The sequence below is a fragment of the Euprymna scolopes genome, chromosome 41 (genome assembly GCF_053919585.1).
Source record: "Euprymna scolopes isolate OS-2025 chromosome 41, ASM5391958v1, whole genome shotgun sequence".
NCBI classification, from domain to species: Eukaryota; Metazoa; Mollusca; class Cephalopoda; order Sepiida; family Sepiolidae; genus Euprymna; species Euprymna scolopes.
The window spans coordinates 25,429,773-25,445,555 of record NC_136522.1 but is presented as its reverse complement, the minus strand read 5'-3'; the positions used below and the strand labels follow the sequence as shown (position 1 = coordinate 25,445,555).

General features: G+C 38.7%; 1 protein-coding gene across 1 annotated transcript in view; it reads left to right on the top strand.

Moving 5' to 3' along the window:
• Window positions 1-15,783, top strand: part of LOC145266428 (uncharacterized) — a 132,648-nt gene that overhangs the window by 26,912 nt on the left and 89,953 nt on the right. Inside the window, exons 4-5 of the mRNA XM_080122098.1 lie at window positions 1,015-1,158; window positions 11,473-11,637. Coding sequence (XP_079978224.1) covers window positions 1,015-1,158; window positions 11,473-11,637 — 309 coding nt within the window. The remainder of the gene's footprint in view (window positions 1-1,014; window positions 1,159-11,472; window positions 11,638-15,783) is intronic.

The window sequence follows — 15,783 nt, the reverse complement described above, 5'->3', positions numbered from 1 at the left end:
TTACAAGCGTTGATATGTTATTAAATAATGTAACTTAACTTCAAAAAATATATTTGAGAAACAAGAAAAATGATCGACACTACACAACCGACCCAAAATTGTAAATAGAACATTTTAAGGAACCAGAAAAAAATTCAAAGATGTAACCTCTTTTTCTTGCCTGTATTTAAATTCTTCAATTAAGTTGATTATGGAATCTTAAGAAAATAAGTTACTTTAGGGTGATTCCATGTAAAATCCTGCACGGCTTGAAACACATATCCTTAGATTTTGTTGTAACTTCCACCATAGATGGGCATCATAAAACTAAGAAATCATGAAATTTAATGTAACTCCAAGCGGTTGCCAATTTAGAGCATTTTCTGCTACCATAACAAGCACATCTATTTTTCCTATATTGGTGTACACGTGAAAATTTTCCAAATCTGATAAAATCAAGTAATTTTTTGTATCCAAAAGATTACTTGAATGAATTGTTGGTATCATATCATGTTATGAACAGAAAATATTCAAGAAAATGTAATCAGTAAAATGTCAACTGGGGGAAATTTCACATTGTTTATCCAAAACAAAAAATGCTCTAAATCAGCAACCTCTTGGAATTAAATGCTCAGATTTTGAAAATTTCTTAGCTTTTATGATGTGTGGTGAAATTTATAAAAAAAATCATATGATTTTAAAATCTTAAGTTTCTGGATGTTTTGAAATGGAATTACCCCAGGGTCAGTTTCCCTTCAAAACTTTTCTAAGAGTCTTGAAAAGATGTTCTATTTTCGCAATGCTGTTTTCAGAATCTTAACCATTTTGTTGTTGTGATGTCTTTAAAAACTCCAACATAAAACTTTAAAGTCCTCCATGCTTTTTATAACTTGATTAACATTCTAAGCATCTTTATTGTTAATTGTTTTTATCTTAACAAATGATACACGACCAATGCTGGCTTGTCAAGCAAATGTGGTATATTTCTAATGCAGCATCACAAATCGAATTGATATATGTTTTTATATTTTACAGTGTTATGCGACGCCGGATATGCAGGGCAAGAAAATTGTACTCTTTGTAAAGTTAATTACTTCAAACCAACATTTGGTGTCGAAAAGTGTTCTAAATGTCCAACTAATTTCCTTGCCAACGCCAATAGAACAGTTTGTAATGTCTGTAAGTATTATTCAATTAATTCCATACTAACAAAACTGTGCAGATAATATATAGAATTATTATGATTAAATCTATGCATAAGCTGTTAAATCTGAACAAAGGATGACACGATTTTTGGTGAATAAAAAATAAGCTCCTGAAGAGATATGATATCCCTCTTCTAACCACCATTAATTGATTAGAAATGGATATTATTTTTGGAGTTATCTATATTAGGTAAGTATGGACAAAAATATTGAAATGTAATAAAACGATGTAAAGATTGTCTTTTCACAGTCGAGACATTTTTTCTACTCATCTCCACTCCAAACAAGGCATATCGTCACTTGAACGTAAGGAGTCACTAATTGTGAGCCTAAGAAATGGCAAGATGTTGGTTTACCTTGCATTTGAACTTCTGCATGTCAGTACAGCAAGAGAAGCGGGTAGAAGGAAGGGAATTCCAAAGTCTAACCGTTCTAGGGAAAACACCATTCGAGTAAAAAAAACTTTCTGACATTTAGGGACCCCAACAGTGAAGAGGTGAGTAGGTTTGTCAAGAATATGTACGTCGAGGGGCACACCTGCAATGAGTTCATCAGAGTACATTCCATTAAAATACTTGTAAAACAGACACACGGACGCTACATTGTGGCGATGGGACAGGGGTAGGAGCCTAGTTGACAAAGTGATACCTATTAGATTGGGGACCCTTTTTTGGACCCTATTCAAGAGGGAGAACTAGTGGTAGATGCACCAGACCAAATGTGGCAACAATACTCTATGCATGGGTTATTGGCGGCCTTGTAGAGGTACAGAATATTATAAGGTGTGAGTAGTTTTCTAGCACGATAGAGGGAAGTCATCCTCTTTGCATTAGCCTTCACACTCGTCAATGTATTTGTTCCTAATCATATTCCCTGTGAATGTTAAGAAGGTAGAATTAGAAGGTAGAATTCTCAGGTAAGATATTATTTGTCATCGATATCAGTGATTGGTGAGGCTTCTTGTAATTATTAAAGGAAAGCATTAAATGTTACCATCTATTCACGTCTCCATTCCACTATGGGTTGGAGATCATTTTTTAAGGATTCAGCTATTGTCTTGGATTTGTGTACGTCTGTTCTTTCCTCATGCATGTTATAGAGCGTTCTATCATCAGTAAATATACTCATCTCAGACACAATATTATCAGGGAGGTCATTGATAAATCTCATGAATAAAAGTGGTCCAAGGATCGACCCCTGAGGTACTCCCGCATTAATGTTTGCTGCTTGGATAACGTCCATCAATGACAACCGAGATGGTTCTATTGCCTAAAAAGGATCTAATTATATTTAGTATACGTCCAGTTTTACCGTATAATTTCAGTTTTATTAGCAGCCCTACATGCTAAACTTTGTCAAAGGCCTTAGATATATCGAAGCCCTAGCTTCATTTGCCCTATCCAGTGTATGCTGTCAGCGATGAAGTTAAAATATCTGCAGTAGAACGACATTGCCTAAATCTGTACTGTTGGTCAGAAACAATATGAGGTTTTTCAAGGTTATGAACTAATGCTTGATTGATTAGCGTCTTAAAGATTTTAGCGAAGAGGGAGAGGAAACTGAATTAGGGGGGGGGCTCTTCTGTTTCTGGACACTTTGTTTTGTCGACTGAAGAGAAATATTCACCATTTGGTGTTGCATTATTCTTAGAGGGCTCCTGCTGATCAGTCACCTCTGGTTCAGAGCTATTTGATAGGGTGGACTATGGTGGTTTACAATGATCAGTGAAGACAGACGATCCCAAGTTTGTAAAGAATGGGTCAGTGACAGGGGTGGGAGCTAGATCTTCTGTTGACTGACGGCCGTCAGGAAATAGAATTCTGGCAAAATTATACTGGTTCTACCAAGGGGTCAGACTTGTGTTGACGGACAAACTTTATAAGGAGAACTGGGCCTCCTTGCAAACATTTAAGAGGGTGTATCTGGTACCCGACCTTCTCGAAAACCTAAACATTTTCTCAGGTGGAGTTGGGTTAGTTGCTATACAAAGAAGAGATTGAATAGAGTGCAAAGCAATGTCAAGTACTTCTTGCCAATGACGATAATCAAGTTACCTGGTCTTAAGGATGAGTTTGATCGTTTCCCAAATTGTACCATTTACTCTCTCGCATTTTACATTGCCGATTGGATGGTATGGAGTTGGATGGGTAATCACAACTCCATGTTGTCAGAGAAACTCTTTTAGTTCCCCTGAAATAAACTGACTCCCGCGATCACTATGGATAGAGTCTGGGCAACCAAAGAAGGTAAATAAATTCTGGAGGCATTTTATGACAGTTTTTGTTGATATATCCTGGCATGGATAGACAAAAGGATAGCGTGAGTATTCATCTACATTCACGAGTGGTGTTTGCAATTATTCGTAGATTGCTTTGGATCCATGAAATCTATTGGGAGTCGTTCAAAGGGTGATCAGGAATGGATTAAACGGCCTGAGGGGGGTTTGAAGAATCTTGATTTTAGTTCAGCACATATTTGACATTCAGCACAGGTACAGTTAACATCTTCCATAGAGAGATTCTTCTGTCTCACAAAATGATTCAGTCTCGATACTCCTTGATGACAGAGCACTTCATGCAGATCTTTTAGTGATAATGAGCATGAAGTAGAGCATGAACGAGAAAGGGTATCTGCAGAGCTAGTAAAACAACCTTGTCTATATACTATTGTTAAAGAGCATCTCTCCCCCCCTCTCTGGCTTTCTTACTCTTTCTATTTTCTCTCTGTGTGTCTCTATTAGAGAATAGAGAAAGAGAGAGGGAGAGGGAGAGAGAGAGAGAGAGAGAGAGGTGAATAACGTGGACAGTGGACACGTTTGCAAAAGAAGGGTCAGCTGACCAGATGACGTGGTATCATGTGATGAGGTTAGCTGATTCTTTCTTGGCAGTTGGGTTTTCGGGTGTTGAATAAGACAGACGGCTTTTCAGCTGTCCCCCCCCCTGGGCTGGGGAGGACGCTGACGTGTATCATCAAACAAGCAAGGTTCACCTCCATTCTGTGTCGACCTTTGGAAGGTGAATAAAAACTATAAAACCATTTCATCGTCTTGGAGTGAATTCTTCATCCAACAGGCCAGCTCCCCTCCAAGAGACAATGAAAACCAGAGGAACAACCGACGACACATGAATAAAGGTATGTTAAAAAAATACATGTACACAAACACACACCCACGAAGACATGAACAATAAGATTAGAAACTAGACGATCACGTACACAAATCTCCTTGACAAAATCTCCTTTATGACACCCCCGAATATATAACATATTCGTTTTGGTGCTCGTGACTAAGTTCACATCATCGATGTGAAGTCGAACCTGTGTTTAAGAAATACGACGTGGAAACAGGTCCTTAAAAGGGAAAGGAGATTTTAAGACAAGAAAAAAAACAAAAACAAAAAAAAAACTATACAACACAATAAAATGTCTGGAAGAAAAAAAAAGAGAAAGAACATTAGTAGAAAAAAAAAAGAAATACAAATCAACACACACACAACGATGGTCCGTTAAAACACTAAGTAATAAGGAAAACTAATAGTAAAGAGAAAAAAAAAAAGAAAAGAAAAAAAAAAAAAATTCTGTGAGAAAAACAGTAGAATAACTTGGAAAAAAAAACAGCTATAACGAAAGACAAACTGATAAAATATTGTTAATTTTGAATTAAACAGCAAGTGTAAAACAGAAGGACAGAAAGAAAGAAAAAGAAAAAGAAAATAGAACATATGACTTGTTAGCTACAACGTGTGTGTCAGAAATGAGCCTGTCACCTTACTAAAAAAAAAAAAAACATGTCAATCACGAAAGGTTTGTTGTTAATAATAATTTTTGTTGCAATTTTGGACTGCGAAACTTCATGTGCTTTTAGTGAAAAGACAATGATCATGTCCTGTAAAATGATTTTTTTTTCTTTTTCGCTGATTGTGCGATTTTTTTTCGTAGGAATTTTTTTTTGCTGACGTGGACAAAATTTTGTTGTTTGGATTTTATTTATTGCTAAGATGGGACTTTCTGAATGCTTATAGGATATTTTTGTATTTTTTTCATTTATTTTCTTTATGTAATTGATGTGTTCTAAAATGGTATTGTGCAGGATTTTCTTACTCTGTGACATGTATTTTTTTTTCGCAGAATGGGGAGGTGGAATCTTGCTTGTGGGGTCTATGGAAAGAAGGATTAATAAAAGAAAAAATGTGTTTTTAATTAATTAAATAGTAATAATAAAATAGGGAGAAAGAAATAAGATTTAAACAGTGTAATAAATGATTTAAAAAAAAAAAAAAAGTTTCGGAAGAGTCAAAGGTTCAGTCGGTATTAATTTCAATTTTCGAAAAGTAGAATAAATGTTCTATTCGACATGAGTGACGTTTTGACCATAAGTAAGGTAAAAAAAAAAAAAAAAAAAAAAAAGGATAAATATAGGGTTAAATAAACTATATGAAGAAATGAAAGAAAAAAGTGGGGCGTGAATGGAATTTAATTTCTGTGGCAAGCATGTTAGAATTTTGGAGAGGTGTTGAATTACATGGGTAGTTATTAATTTCATTATTCTCGGGAAATGATTCGAATTTTATTTTTCTTTATCGTGATTTCTGTTGATTTCGAGTAGAATCAACATGGAGCAAGTTTGAGTACTTCATGTGTGGAAATCCGATGTTTTCCGTGAAGCTATGTGTCTTCAAGGCAGGTTGCGCTTACCGACTTTGGAAAAAAAAAAAAAAGTTTTTTCTGACATAGCAGTGAACGGAATGTATTCTGTCCAGCGTGAGCGGATCTAGTTGTAATCAACTTCAGGGAGCAAATGAAATGCCCTCTGACATGGTGTAAGGGGCAGAGGGGGTGCAATGGCTGACGTGGCCATTATGTTACGAATCGCTCAAGAGAAGATGAATGAAATATGTATGCAAGTACTTAGGAAAATAAAATGTTACCATATTGTGAATTAAAGGTACCAAAATTAAAAAAAAAAACCATGCTGGGTGAATTTAATTGGTATTATTAAATTAAATTATTTTGGAATAGATTTGGTTGGTTTAGTTATATTTTAGGGACGTTTAGCGCGTAGTTGCATTTTTTTTCATGAGAATTACAAGGCGATTAGGCTGTAGAAAGCAGTTTTTTCTGTTGTTTTATTTTTTTTTTATAAGCCACGGTATTGTCACAAATTAGAAAATTTGGCAGGGGAAATACTATTTTAGAGTAATGAGAACCCTGTTAAAACAATACTAGTGGTTCCAGTGAGTTGGAAGATGCCACGTAGGCCCAAGCAACGGCAATAAGTCTTGTCCAACAAAAGTCTGGCGTGCGAGGTCGCGATAATTCCTCAGGGTACGGAGCGACTGGACAGTCGGTACCAAGCCTAATCACGGGGAGATAGAAGAAAGGGAAAGATGCAGATTACGTAAGGGACAAGATAGAGCCTTATTATTTTTTTATTTTTTTAGAGGAATGTGTGAGGGATATCTGGGTTGGAATCTTGGGACTTGCTGGGAATGCGGAAAAATCACAAAGGGAAAACTACTTAGTTAGAAATCGATGGCGCATTAGTTAGGGAGTGATGATTCCGTATCTTGTCGGGTTCCAGGAACTCAAACAGGCTCCGAGTGAATCAGTGTGAAGGCGTATCTTGACTTAGACCAACCAAGGGAGTTAGTAGAAGAGCTTTGTGAAGTCCCGAAGTAGTAGATTGAATAGAACAAAGCTCCAGTAATAGGACCACTCAGAGAAAGACGTCAGGGCATTACAGTAAAGGAAAAAAAAACTGGGACTTAGGCCTATGCTGAAAGTCGAGAACGCGAGTGGGATGGTTGGGTCGGTAGAGCATCAGACTTTTAATCTGAGGGTCTGGGGTTCGAGTCCCCATGCGATAAAGCTACCACCAACATGGAGCATCCGACGTTCTGGTCGTAATTGCGATATGCTGGCCCCATTTCGAAAAAGTGATCGAAAATGGAGTCTCCATTTGTTTGGCCAAGTGGTCCAAATAAAGAGCAGAGTCAGTGGAAAATATCCAACAATGCGACCGCCTAGACAAGATGTATATCTGCAAAGCTGTATCTTTGTCTAACTTGGAAGCAAGTTAATGTCTAGGAGGGACTTTTGAGAAGCAGCAGAAGGGTTGATAGTGTTGTAGAAGAGTACTGGTGCCTGATCTTTCTTGGAAAAGGGGTGAGTCCAGAAAGTGAAAAAATAAAGATGTACTTCGGACATAATTATTTTTTTTAGTTAGTTAGTTATTAAAAATGTATGGCTTGCCATACATTTTGATAAAAAAGGGGTGGAGGAATGTTAAAGAGCATCTCTCCCCCCCTCTCTGGCTTTCTTACTCTTTCTATTTTCTCTCTGTGTGTCTCTATTAGAGAATAGAGAAAGAGAGAGGGAGAGGGAGAGAGAGAGAGAGAGAGAGAGAGAGGTGAATAACGTGGACAGTGGACACGTTTGCAAAAGAAGGGTCAGCTGACCAGATGACGTGGTATCATGTGATGAGGTTAGCTGATTCTTTCTTGGCAGTTGGGTTTTCGGGTGTTGAATAAGACAGACGGCTTTTCAGCTGTCCCCCCCCTGGGCTGGGGAGGACGCTGACGTGTATCATCAAACAAGCAAGGTTCACCTCCATTCTGTGTCGACCTTTGGAAGGTGAATAAAAACTATAAAACCATTTCATCGTCTTGGAGTGAATTCTTCATCCAACAGGCCAGCTCCCCTCCAAGAGACAATGAAAACCAGAGGAACAACCGACGACACATGAATAAAGGTATGTTAAAAAAATACATGTACACAAACACACACCCACGACGACATGAACAATAAGATTAGAAACTAGACGATCACGTACACAAATCTCCTTGACAAAATCTCCTTTATGACACCCCCGAATATATAACACTATATCATAAGAACAGCTGGAAAATTCAAGTCTCTATCGAAGTAGTTTATCATTTTTAATGTGGTTTGGTGCCTGAGTGTTGAACATATATCAACCGGCCTGTTGGTCAGTAATGATGGTAAAATGTCGAACGAGTAAGAGATCACGCCATTTACGCACAGATTCGATCAATGGCTGCTGATTCACGTTCTACTGCTGAGTGTCGACGTTCGGACTGCGTCCAAATCCTGGAAATCACGCTACTGGACGTCTATTTTGAGAAAGGCAGGCTGCTAATGCTGTCGCAAATGCACCCGTTTCTATTGTGAATGGAATTTCATTCTCCATGGCTGCAACCGAAGCCTTACAAATTTCATCTTTTATTGCCTGAAATTGACTTTTGAGTTTTTCCGTAATAGGAAATGATGTGATGTTAAACAAAGGTGAAATTCGATTGGAGAAATTATCTACCCATCGTGAATAGTATGACAAGAGAACTAAAGCTCTTTTGAGAGACTTGCTACATTTCGGAATTGGTAATTCTTTTAGTAGTTTGAGTCCATCTGGATCAGGACTGATTGTTCCATTTTACAATAGGTGCCCTAAAAATTTGAGTTTCGTTATACCATATTCAAAATTTTCAGGGTTCAGTTGCAGATTAAGACGATTGACAAAAAAAAGTTGTCAATCATCTTAATCTGCAACTGAACCCTGAAAACAAATGCTTTCATATTTTCGATTAATACTTCATACGTGTTTCCTCCATTGATAATGTACCTTTGAGGTCGTGTTCTTGGATTACATTGTGCATAAAACGTTGGAACACAGCTACCGAGTTTGTTAATCGAAAAGGTAACCGAGAAAATTCGTATAGGCGTCCCTCAGTTCGCATGCTGTATACATTGCTTTATCTTTACGAATAGGGCGTCGGTAATGTGCAGCCTTCAAATCTAATTTATTAAAAATGTTATATTGTGATTGTTGGCATATAATATTTGAGATTTTGGGGAAAAGCATCAATAAATGTATATCGATTAATAGTGAAAGAATAGTTAAGACAATGCGACACTTATGTCTTTCATTGTAAGTTAACAAGACTTGGGCTCTCCATGGGAATTAATTTAGTTATAATTTAGATAAACGAAATAATTAGTGTCGATTATAATTAACATTTAAGGAGAATGCTGTAATCGAACGTAATGATCAAAAGTTAAAGTGAATACATTATTGCTGTTTAGATACGATTCCCAGGAATGCAGTGGAATTACCCATTGTAGTTGGAAACAACTATACAACAAGATTAGGTAAGAGGAATAATGGAACGATGAAATTAAGGGAGTCGACATCTGATTTTCTCTCCATTCTCACCAACTTGTTTCATCTTTTTTGGATAAATTTGTGACTGGTGACGAAAAATGGATCTTATATTGAAATGTTAAGCATCGTAGACAATGGCTTGGTAAAGGGGAAAGTCCTCAGCCACAGCCGAAAAGAGGACCATGAGAATAATGTTATTCTTTGAATATGGTCAGATTGGCAAAAAATGTCAGCAATTAGAGCGTTTGAACCTTGCTTTGAGGAATAAAAGACATACTCTAGTGACTCGAAAAGGGGTGATGTTTCATCAGGACAATGCACGACCCAACACAGCAAGAATCACCTCATAAAAGATAAAAGAATTTAGTTGGGAGAATATTCCTCATTCATCTTGTTCTACTGACCTTGGTCATTCAGACTACGATTTGTTTCTTAGATTAAAAATAATTTGGAAGGAACAGCTTTTGTAACGCAGAAAGATGTTGAAACTGACGTTTGTGAGTTCTTCGAATGAAAGCCGAAATGATTTTACAATGATAGAATAAATAAGATTGTTAATAGATGAAAGGAAGTCATAGATAATCAGGGAAAGTATATTGATGATTAAATCTTTAATAAAATGTAACATTTGATTAATTCTTTTCTTTATTCATCAATTCGGACAGAACTTATGAGATGGCCTGATATATATATATATATATATATATGAAAAGTAGAACTTCCATGCCGCTGATGCTTGCAACTATTAACAATTAAAATTGTTTTGTTTAACGACAGAAATGAAATAGGTAAAGCCTTTAAACTGTCGAATAGAACGTCATGGCTTTAGCAAATGGTCATAATAAAAGTAAAGTTAGCTTCGTTTTGTTTTCAAATTTCCAATTCGATGTTTAACGCGGACGATTATTTTTAGCAGTGATTTGGCGATAGTAATCCGATAATAAATGAGACTTAGCAAAGACTATTCAAGCAATGAATTTTTATTCGACAGTTCAAAGGGTTTACCTATTGTGCTTCTTTTGTGTATAGAAAGCAATTTTAATTGGTTGGTAAAAGTTGCAAGCATATACGGAGAAAACTGTGTATTTATATGAATTATTTTCTTGCTCACGTTATTTCTATGAAATAAGTTTATTAGTAGTTAATTGTCTGTTTATGTGTGATTAATAGCTTTTATTTTTATTTTTTAGCACTAAAAACTAGTGTGTCTAGTGCATAGTGGCAGAAGTATCGAACCATGCAAGTTTTTACCTGCGAATGTCTGTGGTGTTATATGAGGTTGGCAATATGTAAATGACTATTTCTGAGTGATTAATAATCGGTAAATATTGGTCGTTTTAACGTTAGTGGGTCCTGTGAAGGGGGATGCCATGTTTGTCAAATTTTAGAGGTGTTCGTTAATGTAGAAATTCGTTTCGATATGGAATATGAGAATATCCGGTTTCAGCCAATCATAAAAGCTGGAACATTGCCGGGAAGAAGACAGTAATTTTAATGTAAAAATCGAAAGGGATATGATATGTCTATGCATGCAATCTTGCAGTTACGAAGAGAGTAATCACACTGTAGTAGAAAATGTAGAATCGTACTCGGTGACAAATGATATCAGTGGTAAGACTAAATATATGGAGAAAAAGTTGTAGCTCCTTCTATCTTATAATGTTGCGATTGTTATCGAGGTTTCCACCGGATAGAATCTAACATTTAAATATCACGACTGAATGCGCATGTAACGGCGTGCAAAAGTTACATCCGATAGTGGGTAATAGTTTAGACATAATAAATTTGTATGTTGCATCTTTTATTGCAAACTTATCGTAATTTGTTCCAGAGGCTTAGGGTTAGGGTTAGTATGTCTATGTATGTAATCTTGCAGTTATTTCCCTTATAATGTTGCGTTTTTTATGGTGATAATCCACGGATGGAATCTAGCATTGTAATATCATGACTGAATGCATATGTAACGGCGTACAAAAGCGACATAAGATGGCGAGTAATAGTTCAGACATAATACATTTTATGTGGCATCTGTTAGTGCAAACCTACCAAAGGGGAATTTCTGCAATCAAAATAGTATACACATCATAAAAACTCTAAACGTTTTTTTTGCAGTGAATTGTCCAGTCGGCTATTACCATGCAAATGCATCTTCCTGCCTCCCTTGTGAAAAGGGACAATACAAGGATTCAGAGGGAAATACTAGCTGTATAAGTTGCCCAAATTCAGACTACACAACAACTTCAACAGGCAGTACAAGTGCTGATGATTGTAGTGAAGGTAAGAGAATAGATTAGACTAATTTGTGGTGTTTTCCTTTCAATTGTTGATTAATTGAATTTCTGTTTCAATTGTTTGAATAATTGAATTTCTGTTTGTTTGAAGTTAAACTTGGCTTGAAAATCATTGATTGTTCTGTGATATTTTCAGTCTCGCGGAGAAACGTGCATTAAACAATATATAAATAAAAATGGTAAATAAAATGGAGAATTAACGTCTTAGAGTTAATATGAAGAATACAAAGTTTCTAATTTTAAGTATTAGTTTCACCTTCTACAAAATGTTGGCTCGCAGAGATATAAGTGTAAACACCCTTGAATGCCCCTAGAGCGACTTATGTCTACAAAAGGTGAAGTGGTTCAGGTATGACATAATCACATTGATACACCAGTTATCATTCGATCATCAAAGTTAAGCAACGTTGTGCCGGGCCAGTACCAGATGGGTTACCATTTAGAAACACCATGCATTTTATCTAAAAAGGACGATGACAATTCTGGCATCTCCTGCATTCCATCTAGTTTCAAGCTGTCTCGACCCTGTTTTGTCATGTGACCAGGCTGGTTTAGATGAGAGAACAGTGGCGGCTCGTGCCTGGAGCTGTGGAACTGCAGCACCCCCAAGTCATTTCTACTCATTATTATCGATACACGTTAAAAAGAATACGTTTATTTTTTTTCTTTGTATGTGATAATATATCATATTAATTATATATATATATATATATATATATATATATATATATATATATATATATATATATATATATATATATAATCCTGAAGCTTAATGTCGATAATTGTCCCCATACTCATATAAGCATAAAAGCAAAACTTTGCTTGGGGCTGCGAAATTCACAGTTACACATTCTTAGTGAAATTCGCTTGTGCGCATGCCCGATCTTGAACGGTTAATATGAGTCAAATCGGAACTGTATTTTTCGCAGTTCCAAACGCGGTGTTTGCGCGTTTTCGCTTATTTTTTTTTTTTTAAGAAGCTTTGTTTACAAATGTTTTCTTTTTATTATTATTAAAAAGTGTAACGTGTTCTTGTAAATAAAATCTCCACCTTAAAAAAACAAAAAAAAAAAAAAATCCCACTTTTAAATGCGATTTAAGCAGACAAAAATATATAATATGCCAAACTTTTTTTTTAATTAAAAGTGTTCGGGCTTTTAGCCTTGAAGTTACTGTAAAACTGAGAAATTACTGTAAGAAAAAAAATGTAGGGAAAAATTCAAGATGGCGCCCGACTCTCTCTTTAACACGGTAAGATATCCTCAACACGGCACAAGAAGCAACAGCCACACGATTCCCCAGCCAACTCAATCGTCACTCCCCACGTCTTTCCCCTCACCCGCTTTTATCGTCGTTCTAGGTCGGCTAAATTTGCATATTCCGAGAATTCGTGTGACTTTGCGAGACATCATACTTTACAAAAGACGGCGGTCGCCATCTTGGTCCCTCTTTTCTATTTTTGGTCGGTAACGCTGAGCTGGTCTCGAGGTAAGTCTTTTTCCCCTCATCCGTCTCTCCCACGTACCCACACAACACGCAAACACGCGGGCGCTTATCTCCTGGATGCACGTTACACTCCCCCCTGATCTGATGATCACATAGAGAGCACTGGGGGGGGCCTTTTAGTGCGTGTGCTTCTGCGAAGAGGTACATTCACTGTGTCAGATTCGGGCTCTGGATCTGGTTCCGCCTCATCAGATGAAGTATCGCTATCAGTCTCTGGAAGGGGCTCACTGAATCCGTGCATCGGCAGCTCATCGCTAGACGCTTCACTGCTTTCTTCTGTAGTTGTATGACGCACCTCGGTAGCTGGGCGAAGATCTCGCACATGTCGTGGGGTTCCATCGACCAAAACAGACTGCTGGCTAATCACTCCAGATATGTGTCCTCGCTTAAACTTGTCGGTGCACCGATTTCCTGGAGGCCGCACCCACACTGGATCTCCCACTTCATATCTGTTATATGTTCCCTTGTCGGTTGGCTGCGTAGTGTTGATTCCCTTCACTCCGACTTGGTACGTGTAAATAGCATTCGCAGGTGCGGTTGAAGGGGACGTCCCGTTCTTTGGCGTAATGTTGTACCAATATGTTGCTTCCGCAATAGTACATCGCTTCCTGGCAGCAATTCTCTTGATGCTGCGATGGCTTCTTTCAGCAATGCCATTTCCTGATGGCACATGCGCACATCGCAACCGTAGACGGACGCCCCACTCATCTAACAACTGCCGGACTTGCTGGCTACAAAACGCTGCATCATTGTCAGTCAGGAGCTCTTCCGGCGCACCTCGCTCAAAACAAATGGATGATAGGTGGCGAACAACATTTGCTGAATCCTGTCTGGTCATCTGCCGCCACACCGCAAATCTCGTAAGCCCGCAATCAATGAGAGTTAGAAAGGGCTTGCCACTGTAATGGGTAATATCCATGGCCAGCCGCTGCCACACACTCTCAACTTCCAAGCGACCCTTCCGCCATCGCTCTGGTGCAGGATCAATAGACTGGCAAGCCTCACAATTTCTGACGATCTGTCTGACATCCATCTTGGTCACTGCTGGGTATGCACGCCTCACAAAATAAAGGGTCCTCTTGATACCCGGATGTCCGCTCTGTGCATGAATTTTTTGTATTTGACATGGGTCGATTGCAACTGCACAAGATCGAGCAGTAATCTCCATTCCCATCTTCGCGGCTTCATACCATTTGTGAGGTACACGGGTCAGTTGGTCAGCACGATTACAATGTGATGGCACCAGAGTGACGCTCAGTGATAGCCCATACTCAGATACCAGGTTTTTTAGCGTGTCTAGCCTTCTCCGTATTAACATTTCGCTTGCTGCCTTGGTACGGATTCGTGTCCATCCTGAAAGTGTGTCAGACACCCAGTGGTAGACACAGAAAGAATCTGTGTACAAGGTCAACTTCTTAGACTGCCACTGCAGGGCCAGATTTACCACCTTTACAACAGCGTCCAGCTCTGCCAGGTTGATATGCTGAGAATCTGTTACGGGCCGCAGCCAACATGCATCCTCGAACACGTTTCCTCCTTGCTCCAACGATACTCCCAACGCCAAAGAACTGGCATCAACCCACACACCTACGTTGTCTCCGTTAACACACCACCGCCCACAGGCAGGGTCCTTCTTGTTCACTCTCTCCAGTGTCTCCTTAATCATCAGAGTTAGTAGGACATCATCGGATATGTCATCCCAACCCGTGGTTGTTAAATTTGCTCTGCGTTTAATCACACCAACAGCTGCGCGGAGCCAGCCACAGACCGGTAAGTGACCAACAAGTTTTCCACACCAAGAAAAAACGGTCCGCCTTGTAACGAGGTTGGGGATGCTTGGAATTTCACTGCCACGCCTCCATCGTAGGGTGCCATCCTCTTCATAAACATCCAATCCCAATACACGTGCTCCTTCCCTTAAACGTTCGGGATTCTTGCATTCCAGACCAAACTGAGCCAACTTTTCTTTGACACACGACGCAGACTGTACATCTTCATTGACGTATACGTCATCAATGTAAGCTGACGTTGAGTCCCTCATGGGCTTTTCTTGGGACAATACTGTGTTGACAATAGTCTTCATGATCTGTGGTGCCACATTTAGGCCGAAGCCAAGGCGTGTAAGGCAGTACCTCTGCCCCTGGAACCAAACTGTCTGGAACGGCCACAACGTCTCATCAACTCGCACCTGTAAATAGGCTTTTCGTAAATCCAATATTGAGACATTAGTGCCTTTCTGACGCCATTCCCTCAACTTACTGGCGCATACGTCAGCATCGGCAGTGTAGGCTTCAATATGCTTGTTAAGCTCCCTATAGTCCAGCACGGGCCGTACTTTCGACTTGTTATGCTAGACTACTGCCATCAAGGGTATTAGACCCTTCGGAGGCCCAAGCTTGTCCTCAGGGTAGGGGATTAACCAGCCATCTTGGATCCACGCCTTTAGTTCCCTTTCGTATTCTGCTCGGGCCTCACTGGGTATAGGGTACTCTGCAACCCCATTCTTGAGTTTAGTCGGTGCCATTCCCTCGGTCCACTTCCAAGATGCAATCCATGCCCTCTTGCGCGAGTCGTAGTCCACTGTAAAATCCGGCCGATCGATATGGAGCGCTGCACACACTGG